The sequence below is a fragment of the Halichoerus grypus genome, chromosome 4, assembly GCF_964656455.1.
Source record: "Halichoerus grypus chromosome 4, mHalGry1.hap1.1, whole genome shotgun sequence".
In the NCBI taxonomy this organism is placed as follows: Eukaryota; Metazoa; Chordata; class Mammalia; order Carnivora; family Phocidae; genus Halichoerus; species Halichoerus grypus.
In genome coordinates this window covers 190,926,804-190,939,402 of record NC_135715.1, presented here as the reverse complement: position 1 = coordinate 190,939,402, position 12,599 = coordinate 190,926,804, and the positions used below count along the sequence as shown (strand labels likewise).

General features: G+C 57.5%; 2 protein-coding genes across 6 annotated transcripts in view; both read left to right on the top strand.

The window, feature by feature from the left end:
• PER2 (period circadian regulator 2) overlaps window positions 1-6,080 on the top strand; it is a 39,604-nt gene extending 33,524 nt beyond the window's left edge. For 3 of the 4 annotated variants that reach the window (XM_078071538.1, XM_036086468.2, XM_036086469.2), the window contains 3 exons: window positions 638-830; window positions 1,764-1,914; window positions 3,916-6,080. In XM_078071538.1, coding sequence (XP_077927664.1) covers window positions 638-830; window positions 1,764-1,914; window positions 3,916-4,065 — 494 coding nt within the window. In that variant the 3' untranslated portion in view covers window positions 4,066-6,080. Of the gene's footprint in view, window positions 1-637; window positions 831-1,716; window positions 1,915-3,915 lie in introns of all 4 variants that reach the window. The other variant, XR_013447441.1, reaches the window with a different exon arrangement.
• Window positions 6,081-10,430: 4,350 nt separating this feature from the next.
• HES6 (hes family bHLH transcription factor 6) lies at window positions 10,431-12,248 on the top strand. 2 transcript variants are annotated; one of them, XM_036086436.2, is made up of 4 exons: window positions 10,431-10,641; window positions 10,715-10,801; window positions 10,923-10,964; window positions 11,231-11,504. In XM_036086436.2, the coding sequence occupies exons 1-4, from the start codon at window positions 10,561-10,563 to the stop codon at window positions 11,357-11,359; spliced, it is 339 nt and encodes a 112-aa protein (XP_035942329.1). In that variant the 5' UTR covers window positions 10,431-10,560; the 3' UTR covers window positions 11,360-11,504. The 2 variants fall into 2 exon arrangements, with proteins under 2 accessions (XP_035942329.1, XP_035942328.1); XM_036086435.2 differs by having other exon boundaries at window positions 10,434-10,641; window positions 10,923-11,004; window positions 11,231-12,248.
• Window positions 12,249-12,599: the final 351 nt, after the last annotated feature.

Genomic DNA, 12,599 nt, shown 5'->3' with positions numbered 1-12,599 from the left:
GCTAGCTCCCCTCATGTGAACCTAGGCTGTGGGCAGTATGCTTTACCAGGGAGGATCACTCGGGTGTGATCTGGAATGGCCGGCTGAGAGCCCCGCCTTCACCTGTTCTCTGGGCTCGCTCCCTGCGGGAGGCTCATGGCAGAGTGTGCCAGGCCAGCTGCCCCCCGCTTACAAAACCAGCTTCTCTATGGCCTGGCCTAGTCAAGGAGCAGGGAGCATGATTTCCACTGGGGGGACAGAGGTGGGGCAGAGGGAGAGGGAGAGAGAATCTTAAGCAGGCTCTACGCCCAGCACGCAGAGCTCGATGCGGGGCTCGATCCCACGACCCTGAGGTCATGACCTGAGCCAAAATCAAGAGTCAGATGCCTAACTGATGGAGCCCCCCTGGGTGTCCCAAAGGAGCGGCATTTCTAAGATGCAGCCCCATCTGGACTTCTCAGGGCTGACCCGGGAGAGAATCCTCTCCATGGTGCTAGCAGGAATTATCCAGATAATTTGAGACCTGGAAAGAGAAGGGAAAATCTACCAACCTAGGCACTCGTGACCAAGTAAAGCTCTTCACCCCCTAAAACTGCCGTTACACGAGGTTTAACTTCATGTGAGAGGTCCTCACTCGCCACGTGTTGGGTTTTTAAAGGCAGCAGCGACACGAGTCATACCAGCAAATACTTCGGAAGCGTTGACTCTTCGGAGAATAACCACAAAGCAAAAGCGAAGGCGAACATGGAGGAAAGTGAGCACTTCATCAAGTACGTGCTCCAGGACCCCGTCTGGCTGCTGATGGCCGACACAGATGACAGCGTCATGATGACCTACCAGATGCCTTCCCGGTAACCCCCCACCTTCCCCTAGGGACGTGGGGCTCCCCAAGCAGCAAGGCCACCCAGTCGGGGGCACTTCCCTCTGAGAGCCTCATCTCCGATTGAGTGGAGCACAGCGGACGGAGAAGCCGGGTCACTCTGGACGGCTCCGTGGTCCCGCGGAGCCTTGCTGTGTGGACAGTGCGCCCCGGGGCCCTGCGGAGTGACCTGCTGAGGGCTGTGAGGAGGACGGGCTCCCCGCCAACCCCCGGGGCACTGCGCTCCGTGCTCACGAAGCGTTTGTGCCAATGATTCCCTTTGGCTCGGTTGCCCGTTCACCCTGCGGGCGAAATGGAGCGTGTCTGTCCTAGAGATGCGGGAGCCAAAGGCCAAGGGCGGTGAGCAGCCCAGGCCACCAGCTGCTCTGTGGCCACTGGGTCTGTGCCTCCGCCACTGTGGCTCTGTGTCAGGCTGTTCCAGTGACCGCCGCGGTCCCTGCTGCTCAGCCCCCACGGTGCGGGGAGCTGGGGAAAGAAGGAGGGAGGAACGCTGAGGCTCAGCACAGCCAGGCCTGGGGGTCCCGGGGCTCCGTCTCCAGAGCGGCTTCAAGCCAGCCCAGTGTTTGCAGGAGGCCAGGGACGGTTATTCCACCTGCTGCCTTGACGGAGTTAACCAGCCTGTGCAGAACCAAGCGTCTGGGTACCCAGCTCCCCTGATTTAAAATAAAACCAAGATCGTGACTTGGATTATCATTTTAATAGAAAAACTACAGATTATTGGCGAGGGAGATGAAGGTGCCTTAAGTAGGGTAATTTATTTTAAAGTAAAAGGAAACTTGCATTAAACAAAATCACCTGAAATTAATTAATCCTGAAAGAGTCGCTAGAAAAAGAGTGTATTTTTTTTGAATCCGCAGAAGCCCCTTAAGACACGGTGACGCTTACCTCTGTCTGTTCTGTGAAGGGCCCTGGAAGCAGTGCTGCAGGAGGACCGGGAGAAGCTGAGAGCACTGCGGAGCTCGCAGCCCCGCTTCACCGCGCGCCAGGGCCGGGAGCTGCAGGACGCGCACCCGTGGCTGCGGGCCGGCCGCCTGCCCGCTGCCCTGGACCTCGCGGTGAGCTCGGCGCCCTTGGTGGCGCTGTGCGGGGGCCCCTGCTTGCTGCCCTGCCGCTGTCCCGCGGGCCTCAAACCTCTCCAGCCAAAAACAGTTCGGTCATGAAGACAAGATGCAGGGATGCTATTGAGCCTACTTTAAAGAACTTTGCAACCTTGTTCCCAAAAAGGTCTTCTGAACATCCCATCTCAATTGCCTACGGAAATTTGAATGCTGTTTCTTTGTTTCAATTCTGTTTCCAATTGAGAAAGCAAACAGAACCGGAAGCAGCTGTCCTATCGTGGACCGTCCGTGTCCACTGTCCCCGTAGACCGTTAGGTAACGGTGGCCACCACGCCCAGCGGCCTCAGGGGCTGGCAGCTGCGCCTTCTCCGCTCGGACTTGCAGGGACGTGTCTGAGCCCAGCCCCGCCCCCCACCCACCCTCAGCCCCACAGCCTGGAAGCCACTGGCTTCAGGGTGTCCGTGTCCTTCAGCCGCCGAACGCACTGCCATGTCTGTCCTCCACCTTCGGGACAGGACCCCCGTGCCCTCCAGCACCGCCCGCTGCTCCAAGCCGCCGTGCTCCTTCAGGGGGTCTTCACGGCGGCCTCCCCGCTGCAGGTCTTCCCCCGTGTCCCTACAGTCGTGTCCCTGCCAGCCGTGCCCCAGCCCAGTCCGAGTGAAGTGCTACAAAGCCATAAAAATCTGACACGCCCCCCCCCATCTGCTGTTTCTCTCCCCACGCTCTCTGCAGCCACACGGGCCTCTCGCCTGTCCCTGAACGCGGCCGGCAGGCCCCTGCCGTCCGGCCTTCGCACCTGCCCTTCCCTCTGCTTGGAAGCCCTTCGCTCAGTCATGCAGCTCCTCCTGGCTTCCTTCGGGGGTTTTCATCCCACGCCACAGGATTGTCTATTGCCTCATAGCAAAAAACCCCAAATCTTAGTGGCCTAAAGCAGTGAACACTTATGATCTCCCAGTGTTTCTTTGGTCTGGGAATTTCAGAGCAGCTTGGTCGGGCAGTTCTGGCTCAGGGTCTGTCCTGAAGGTGAAAGCAAGGTGTTGGCCGGGGCGTCTGTGATCATCTGAAGGCTGGAATACATTACTTCCCAGGAGGCTCCCTCACGCACCCCACATGGGCCTCTCTCCGTGGGGCTGCCTGGGTGTCCTCATGGCATGGCAGCCTGCTCCACAGAGAGGACAGGAGGGAGCCACAGTGCCTCTTAGGACCCAGCCTCGGGGGTCCCATACTGCCCTCCAGCACATCTTCACCTCCTCTTGGTGGGAGGCGATCGCTGAGTGCAGCTCACACCGCAGGGAAGGGGAGTGAGGGTCCACTCTGTGAGAGGAGGGTGTCACAGAACCCTCTTCCATCAGGAACCTTCTCTGGCCTGTTCTAAAGGTCCAGAGTAAGATTGCAGGCCTCGTCCGTGTGCCGTGTCCCACGTCCACCTAAGCTTTCATCTTGAATAAACCGGGGACATTATTGTCCCTCTCCCCTTACCAGGATGTCCCCTCCCCTACCAGGGCAGGGATTTTCATCTTCGTTCACTGGTGAATCCCAGCACTTAGGACCTGCCTGGCACATTACAGGTGCTTAACAGATAGGGAATGAGCCAGTACATTCTTGATGCCCCATTTTCTGGATTAGAAAACTGAGGTTGGAGAAGGCAGTTAAACTGGACCTTGATTGTGGTCCCCCAGGCAAGAAGGGAGGAACTGGGACAGACCCCGGGGCCTACTGGCTCTGCTGTCCCCTCACCATGTGGAGCTGCCTCTCAGATAAGGGCCCGGACGCTCCCCTGGCCTTGGGGAAGTGGGGAGTGGGGCCCCTGGGGAGCAGCGCTGACCTCTCTCCAGAGCAGGCGAGGTCGCAGCAGCCCCTCAGAGTCTCCCCACCCTCTCCGCTCTCCAGCAGCCTCACACGGCTGACCCCAGGTCACCTGCACCTCCCTCAGGTAGAACCACTTTTTGGTAATGAAGATGTTATTTTTGTTACTGACTTTACATTTTTCCCTTTAAGGAATGTATTTACTGTGAGAATAAGGGACAAGACGACATCTGCGTACCGTATGAGGAAGATGCTCCAACTCTGGGTCTCAGTGAAGCCACAGACGCCAAAGAGGAGGAAAATGGATCCCCCTTGAGTCACAAATTTGAAGAACGGACCTAACTCTCCTCCCTGCGCCCGACAGCCCGTGATCTACATTAGATGGTGCTCAGAAGCGATGAAAGATTTTCACATCTGTTTGTAATGAAATGGACAGATAAACTTATGTTGCTTCTTTTGTTTTAGGAAAAAAAACCATAATTTTCTGAAGGAATGATTTAAAACGGTTGAGGGTGGGAAGGGTTTCGGAGGAAATAGACTTATATTTAAAACGTAAATACAGAGTTTGGGACAGATTTCATGATTATTTAACTTGAGAAAGACTGAATCCCCTGTGCACGCAGCAGGGAGGTTTCCCTAGGGCTCTCGGAGGTGCGTGGACTTGAGGAGGCTTCTCACTGGCCCCCGGGGGTGTCCAGAGGCATCTTCCAGGCTGTGGCAAACAGCGGGGAGGCCCCTGGTCCTTCCGGAGCTGCCCTGGGTGTGTTTGGATCGGATCAGATCCTGTCCTCTGGGGGCTGCTCTTCATCTAAGTCATCATTTAGTCAAACTAGTTGTTTTTGAAACATATCAAACGGAGATCACAGCCTCTCCTAATTTTCTGTCAAAGTGTTCCGCGTGAATCGGCGTGAAGCGTACTCGGCAAACCAGCACCTTCTGCTTCGGCTGCTACAGTGGCGGACGTTTCAATCCGCTGCAGCTTGTGTTTGGGGCGAACAAAGGAGAGATGCTCACTCTGGACAGAAGAGGCCCCGTGGTTTGTGTGGCCAACCCCATCAGCCTAGCACACACCCAGAACCTTCTGCATATTTCTACATCATTCTTGTATCCTTTTCAGACCATGACCCATAGGTAGATACAATACGGTGTTGACTATCTCTGTGGTGACTTCCCTTTGCAGACCAGGCTCTGACCGCCACATCTGGGACCCGTTGGTGTTTGTCCTTCGGTTGGAGCCTCCCAGACATGAGCTCTGACACTGTGAGCTGGTGACCCCGTCTGTGTTTTCCTGGGTGCCGTGAGCTCGCCTCTCCCCGCACGCTGGGCTGGGACGCCGGCCCTCGTTCTTTTCATGAGCCTGACCTCACTCGGGGCAGTTTCCGGTCCTTGCAGTGACGGTCCTAGCGTCACCAGCACCGTCTGGTCACTGGGACACCTGGGGAAGAGTGAGGCCAGTCTGTGCATCTCCTTACAAAACCTCATGTTGCATCATGTATCCTAAAGATTGTTTGGGGAAAAGCTATATTGGTCCCTGGAGTGAATGGAAAGTTACCACAGGTGAAACAATGGACTTAAAATCGGGTCGAGTTTGCAGAAACCGAAAAGAAAGCGGGCTTCCCCCTGTCCTCTGATGGAGAAGCGGCTGCTAGAGTAAATAAAGCCTCCTTGTAATGGCTTGGTTTTCAGTCTTACGTTTGGATATTAATCCGATTTCTCATAAGCTGAAATGTAAGAATACTGGCGGTTTTTTTTAATTGTTTGTAAATTAACAGCACCTTCAGATGCCCAAAATGAGGTGATAACCTATGCGTCTGTGTGGAGAATAGATGCCTCCGAACCTGCCTCCTCCCTCTGAAGTCCGATCATTAAGGGATTAGATGCTAGTCAAGGTCACATGTATGTCACCTGAACATACAACTGTCAAAACGTTTTCCACTGTTATGAATGTTTACCATCAGCATTATTTTATTACATGATTTGTGCTCATTGATTGTTAAGTGCATAGCTTTAACCCGTGCTCAGAAGTTGACAATAGGAGCATTTTGTGAAATTGTTTACACGGTGCCACGCATCGAGACGTGTTTCCTTTAGTATGTGTGCTTACACGGGTTATAAAACCTTTTTTTCTCGATTTTAAACTGAGCCTTCTTTTTAATCTATTCCTAAAAAGACATGTAAATAAGCTCTCAGAGTCTGTGTAATGACCTGGTAAGCCTTGCCGGACAAGTGGTTTGTTCACGCACAAACCAAACTTTCTTCACCCAGTGCAATATGTTTGTTTACTGCTTGTGTCTTTTTATGACTGTTTTTGCTTTTTAGAAAATTGGTAAATAAAGCAAGTATATTTTTGTTGTTAATTGTATGTATTTTTAATGTAGCACAGAGCAAAAACAATAGAGATCAAAGATTACCAAAAGATTAAAAAAAAAGAAAAGAAAAAAGAACTCCGAAATGCTGTGTGAGGGACACGTCTGTCACCAAGCGCTCCCTCATCTCTTCCATTGCACAGCCGGTCCCTTCCTGCGCGTGCACGTGGGCATCTCTCTTCCGCGCACCCTCATCACACGCTGCCAGAGCTGCCCAGTGAACTCTTAGGATGTGAAAGTCACAAAATGTAAACTCTAATCCTGTGATCCAGTGCTCCCATGGGCTTTTCACTTGCAGATGCGGGGGGGGGGGCTGCCTGACTCAGCTCCCAGCTCCTGTCCACTCTGAGGTGGCCCCAGGCACCTACTCTGTTCCCTTTGTGCCCGGCCCGAGGTTGTCTGTTCCTCCTGGGCTAGCTGGCAACGTGCTGGCCATGGGGCTGAAGGCTGAGGTGAGAAGGATGCCAGCCAGAGAGGCCTCATGTCTCCATCAGAGACCATAGAGGCAGCACCGCACATTCCCCCCACCCCACACGCCTAGTTCTTGCCACGTTGATGAAGCCTTGCGGGGCCTGGTCCAAACGGGAGTTCTTGCTTCCAACCTCCTCCCACTTTTCATGCCAGTACCATGGGGAACCGAGCAAGGAGATGAATGGATCCTGAATCCAGTGCCCAGCCTCCCAGAAGCTCCCTGAGCAGGAGGGAGGGCTTGACTCCCTGCCTCCTGGCCTGGTGGTGATGGGGGGACAGGGTGGGGGTGGGGAGACAAAGGCAAAGTCCTCCCAGTGAGTATAGAAGCCTCTGCAAACTGGCCTTAAATGGCCAGATATGGCTGTTTCACCAAACTGAGTGCCATTGGGGACTCTTAATTGCATTTTTATTTACCATATAACCCCAAAGGCACCCCCCCCTTTATTTCCAGACCAAAAGGAGCTTCACCAAGCTTTCTGGGCTGATTGCCTACAAGGGGCCTGGACATCCATAGGCTGGCTGCTGCCTTTGTTCCCTGGGGATTTATGGCCTGCCACCCCTGCCGCTAACTGGTCCCCCTGTGGCCACCACAGCCCTGCCCAGCCTCTGCAGGCCTCTGTTCCTGGATCTTGGGGGATCAAAGGGCCCAAATGCTCAGGAAGTCTGTGCTCAAGCAACCTTTGAAGGTAGGATCAGTCCAAGAGACAAATGGCAGGAAATGGGTCCACTAGGGGAGGTCGTGCAAAGGAGGGAGAGAGGGCTTGGTGGCCCTGAGATGGAACAACCAGGCTTCTGGGAAGAAAAGGCCAACCCAGCCAGCCAATGGATGCACTAAGGGAAATTGAGGCACACTTCAAAGATGGGGCCTTGGGCAACTTCTGGTCCAACCAAAGATCTTATTGATTCCTAATATCCTGCTCTATCCTTGTGCTTTTTTTCCTCGGGGTACTTGGTCACACTATCTCACACTTAATTTCTCCTTCCTTCAACTCTATAGACAGCATTCCTCAAACCCCACTTTCCCATGTAAGACGAGACTCTTGAGGTCCCTATCCCTCCCTTCAGCCTCCTCCCTTCTCCTGACAACTATTACCTATCCTTTTGTTTTTACAAAGTCAACTTTATATCATGTTCCATAACCATAATAAGTCTTCCTTGCCTTCTCTATAGATTGATTCTAAATGTTGAAACCTCATGAACAGTGTTACATTGTTGTGACTGTGAAAGAACTGTTAGCTTCTAGGTCAGTCAATGTGCTGAGATTACATTTCTCTTTGGGGGGAGTTTTTTGTTTTTCCTGGAGTTCCTAGTTGCCTCTCATTTTTTGCTTGCACTATTCGCCTTTATCATGCCTTCCTCCCTATACCCATGGCCCAACCAATCAAGTGTTCTATTGATCTTTTCCCAAAGGCCTCCCCCGGGGCACTGACCATCCTGTTCCAACAGGAACTGCCTTTCATGGAGAGCACTCTAAAATACCTGTTTGGCTTTGTTCAAATAATACAATGGGTAAAGGGAGGCATATGCATCAGACTACAAGAAATATCAGAGTTTCTTTTTTCATATTTCAGATTCTCAAAGTAGTGGAAACTTAATTGTACTTACTTAGGGGTCTCCTTCCCTGGAGTGATGTCTAAGTGGTGAAGAAGAGTAAAGTCACAGACCAGTTATGGGCTCTCATGGGGTCCACACTGAGCCCCCTCCCCTGTCAGCCCCACCACTAGGAGTAAGGGGAGAAGGGCAGTTGGGTTTCTGAGCAGCCAGGGGAGGGGGGAAGGAAGAGACCTGAGCTTTCTGGCATGCAGGGGGTACTGAGAACAGCAGGGGATGACTGAAGTAAAGGAGTAGGTTTCTACCTGGATGAGCAATGGGAAGGTCTTAGAAGCCTTCTCACAGAAAAGCAAACAAGAGGCTGAGTGATGAGAGGTGAAAATCGACAGAAGAAACTCTCCAGTAGTTATAGATAGACGTCAGTGAGGTGACTTTGGGAAACGCCAAACCTCTTACCAAACTCACCCTGTCTGTAAAGGTCCTTCTAGTGGGGAGCCCAAAGTGAAATAGTTACAGGGAGTAAGATCCATCTTAGGTGGCTGGGGTGGGGCATATTTGTGGCCTAGTACTACCACCCACCTCACTGCAGTCCCTGGATGTTTCCTTCCCCTACTGCTTTCCAGCCAGGCTTGGGACATCCCCTCACCTTCCCTACCCACCCAGGCTTCTGCTGAGGCCAGGCTCTGTGCTGGAGGTAGATAGGAGGTCCTAGGTAGGTACCTTGACAAGAGATGCTTATGGTCTGGAGGGATGTGGACCAGAACCTGACAATCCCAATCCCTGGTGAGTAGTGCAGGACTGGGTAAGGGTGCAGGGCTACTGCGGGGCAGGTGCACTCCCACCAAAAAGAGCAAGAGGAATAGGGAAGCTGGGACCTAAACAGTGAGGAAATAGATATCTGGAGGAGTGTTGAAGAGGGTTCCAGGTGGCAGGCTCAGTCTTTGCGAAGGCCTGGCGGCCAGAGCCCATCTTGCCATTCCAGCCTGGCTGCGCTGTGAAGTGTACCTAGGCCAGTGGAGCAGGGAACAGGCGGCGGTCCCCAGGGTGCTGCCCAAGGGCGCAGCCCCCCGCCCACTCACGCCACCCGCAGGGAGGCCAGTCTGGCAGATGGGCGGCCTGCGGTGGGGGTGGCGGTCGTCTGGCGGACACAGGCTCACCCGCCATCCGCCGCCGGACAAAGCGGGCCTAGACAAAGGCGCGGCCAACACCTGTCGCTCTTGGCGCGGCCCCCGCTTTTCTCCACCGAAGCGGCTGCAGCTGCCAACTGTCATGGGCATCAAGTTACGGGGACCAGACGGCGGCCTGTGCGAATCTGGTAAGGGGAGGGCTGGGAGGGAAAGGGAGCCGAGGGAGGACGGGGCGGGGGCGGGGAACCGGGGACGAAGGAGACTGGCCGGGGCGAATGAACAGGAGTGGGGACCACAGAAGGACGAGGGGGGAGTGGGGAGGACCGGGAAGAGTGGGCGGGAGGAGGACCAGAGAAGGGTGGGGAGGGGTTCAGGGATGTACAGCAGGGGCGGGGGGGGGGCTGTGGCTGGGAGGGAAAGGGAGGTCAAAGGGGGACAAGGGAGCGAAGGGGGTTGGGGTCATGGGGAGCTCAGGAGAGACAGCGAGGATGATTAGAAGAGAATGGGCGGCTGGTGGGGGGGGTGGTACCAGGGAAGAAGGGGCGGGCGGGGGAAGGGTGACCTGAGAAGGAGCGCCTGGAGGAGGGGCGGCGCCGGCGGGCCGGCGGACCCCGCCCCACTAGGATCCCCGCGCGGGCGGAGGGCGGTGTCGAGGGTCGAGTCCGGTGTCGCGACCCACAGATGCGCAAGAAACTCAGCGGAGCCATAGGGCCGCTGCCACCGCCGCTACCCCGTGGGCCCCCATCTCCCCGGGGCTCCGCAGCTGTCCCAAGCCGGACCCGTAGACCTTTCCCGGTCCAGAGACCGCGGCATTGACTGTGGCTCTGCCCTACAGAATCCAGCACCCCGACACTCGCGCAGAAGCGCTCCTCCCGGGAGGCACCTTGCGCGAACTAGGACAAGTGTGACTGAATGAACGCTGCTCCCACGCACAGCAGACCTGGGGCCTTGCTCAGGTAGGGAGGGCACCAGACGCAGCCCTGGCCGCCGCTCTCCGGGTCACCGCCCCCTCGGGGGCCCAAGCCGCTGGGGTTGCGAGCAGGCCGGGCTGGGGGCCCCGCCCGCCGACCACGCCCCACCAGCTGCCCGCCGACTCCGGCGACCGGGCCGGACAATGCGCGCCGCCCCCATTGGCCGCGGCTCGGGGCCCGCGCGGCCAATCCGTGCATTGAGATGCAAATAAGATGCTATAAAAGGGGCGGGGCCGCGGCAGGCGGAAGACGCGAACGAGCGAGGGCTGCGGCGGCCCCGGCGGAGCGAGGCAAGGGGCGCGGGCGCTCGTCGCGCTCGTCGCGCTCGCCTCGCTCTGGGCGGTGCGGGTCATGGCTCCGCCCCTGGCGCCCGGCCGGGACCGTGCGAGCCGGGAGAATGAGGACGGCCGGGAGACTCGGGGGGACCGCAAGGTGCGGGCCGGGCCTCAGGGGGGCAGGCGGGCGGGAGGCCCGGGCCCTGGGCTCAGTCGCCCGCTCCCCGCAGGCCCGGAAGCCCCTGGTGGAGAAGAAGCGGCGCGCGCGGATCAACGAGAGCCTTCAGGAGCTGCGGCTGCTGCTGGCGGGCGCCGAGGTGAGACGGGGCCGGCGGGCGAGCTGGCGGGCGCCCTGGGGCCGCTGGGCCGGAGAGCGGGGTTCCGGGGCGGCCCGGCCTCACCGACCCCCCCACGCCCCCGGCGCTCCCGCCGGCGCAGGTGCAGGCCAAGCTGGAGAACGCCGAGGTGCTGGAGCTGACGGTGCGGCGTGTGCAGGGCACGCTGCGGGGCCGGGCGCGCGGTGAGTGGCGGGGGGCGCGCGGGCGGGGCGCGGGGCGCGTTCGCCCAGCCCGCCCCCGGCCGAGGACTGGGGACTTCCCCGCCCGGCGCCCCTGCACTGTCGGCGGCGAGGGCGACCTCCGGGTCTCGTGGGTGAGCCCTGTCCCCGCGGGCTGGGCGGGCCTGGCCACCGCGGTGGCTGCTTACCCGACGGGGCGCCGCTCTCTCCCTCCCACTCCTGGGCGCAGAGCGCGAGCAGCTGCAGACGGAAGCAAGCGAGCGCTTCGCGGCTGGCTACATCCAGTGCATGCACGAGGTGCACACGTTCGTGTCCACGTGCCAGGCCATCGATGCCACCGTCGCCGCAGAGCTCCTGAACCACCTGCTCGAGTCCATGCCTCTGCGCGAGGGCAGCAGCTTCCGGGATCTGCTGGGGGACGCCCTGGCCGGGCCTCCGGGAGCCCCTGGGCGAAGCGGCTGGCCCACGGGAGGGGTCCTGGGGTCCCCTCTGCCCAGTCCCCCAGGCCCCGGGGACGACCTGTGCTCCGACCTGGAGGAGGCCCCCGAGGCTGAACTGACCCGAGCACCTGCTGAAGGGCCAGACTTGGTGCCAGCGGGCCTGGGCAGCCTGACCGCTGCCCGCATAGCCCAGAGCGTCTGGAGGCCTTGGTGACTAACACCAGCCCGAGGTTTGCGGGGGTGGGCGTGGCGTTCCCTTGCACTGTTCCCTCCTGCCTGTGGTCCAGATGTGGTGGGGCAGGGGGGCCTGGCTGTCTCCCAGGGCTGCCTGCTCTCTTCCTCCAGTGGCTGGGTTGCAGGGCAGTCCGGGATGATCAGCCCCGTCAGGCCCCTAGCCCTGTTTCTTAAGGAAGTATCTCTTATGGACCCCACAGTCCCCCCCCTCCCCCGTGGGTGGAGGGCAGGAGCTACAGGCAGGAGGAGGAATCTTACCGAACCAGGGCTCTCCAGGGTTTCACTGTCCCAGCCTTCTCAGGTACTGTGTGGATCTGGGGGCAGAGGTGACCAGAATGGTGCCGAAGCCCTTCTCGGGCCTGGGCAGTAGTGACGGGACAGAGGGACACCTCAGACCCTGACAGCCCTGGCCTGAGCAGAAGCTTGAACTTGCCACTTGAGTCAGGACACAGGAGAGGCAGGTGCTTCCTCCACCTGCCAGAGAGAAGCAAAGCTCCCTGGACGTCTTGAGTCTGTGTATTAGGTTACCATCAAATGTTCCAGTTTTCTTAAATAAAGCATTTTGGAGAGTTAGCTACCCTTCTGGAGTAGGACTGAACAATGTGGCGTCATGGATGTGTCTAATGCGTAAATACTACTCTAGGGGCATTTTTCTTGTATCTGATGCTGGCGAGTGTTTCTAGAAGCTCTCACCCTTTGTCAGCAGCGTGAGGAGCACAGTGGTGGCGGAGAGGAGACACCCTGTGGCGTGTCTCACAGTGGACACTGCTTCCGCCTCCCCAGGAACTGTGTCACAGCAGCCTGGAGACGGATACCATTGCCATGGGGTCTGTCTCCAGAGTAACAAAGCAACAGGGGAACAGCCTGTCCCCCGACCATTCTCTGGTTCGTGAGCTTCTAGGAACACAACTAATGCCTACTTCC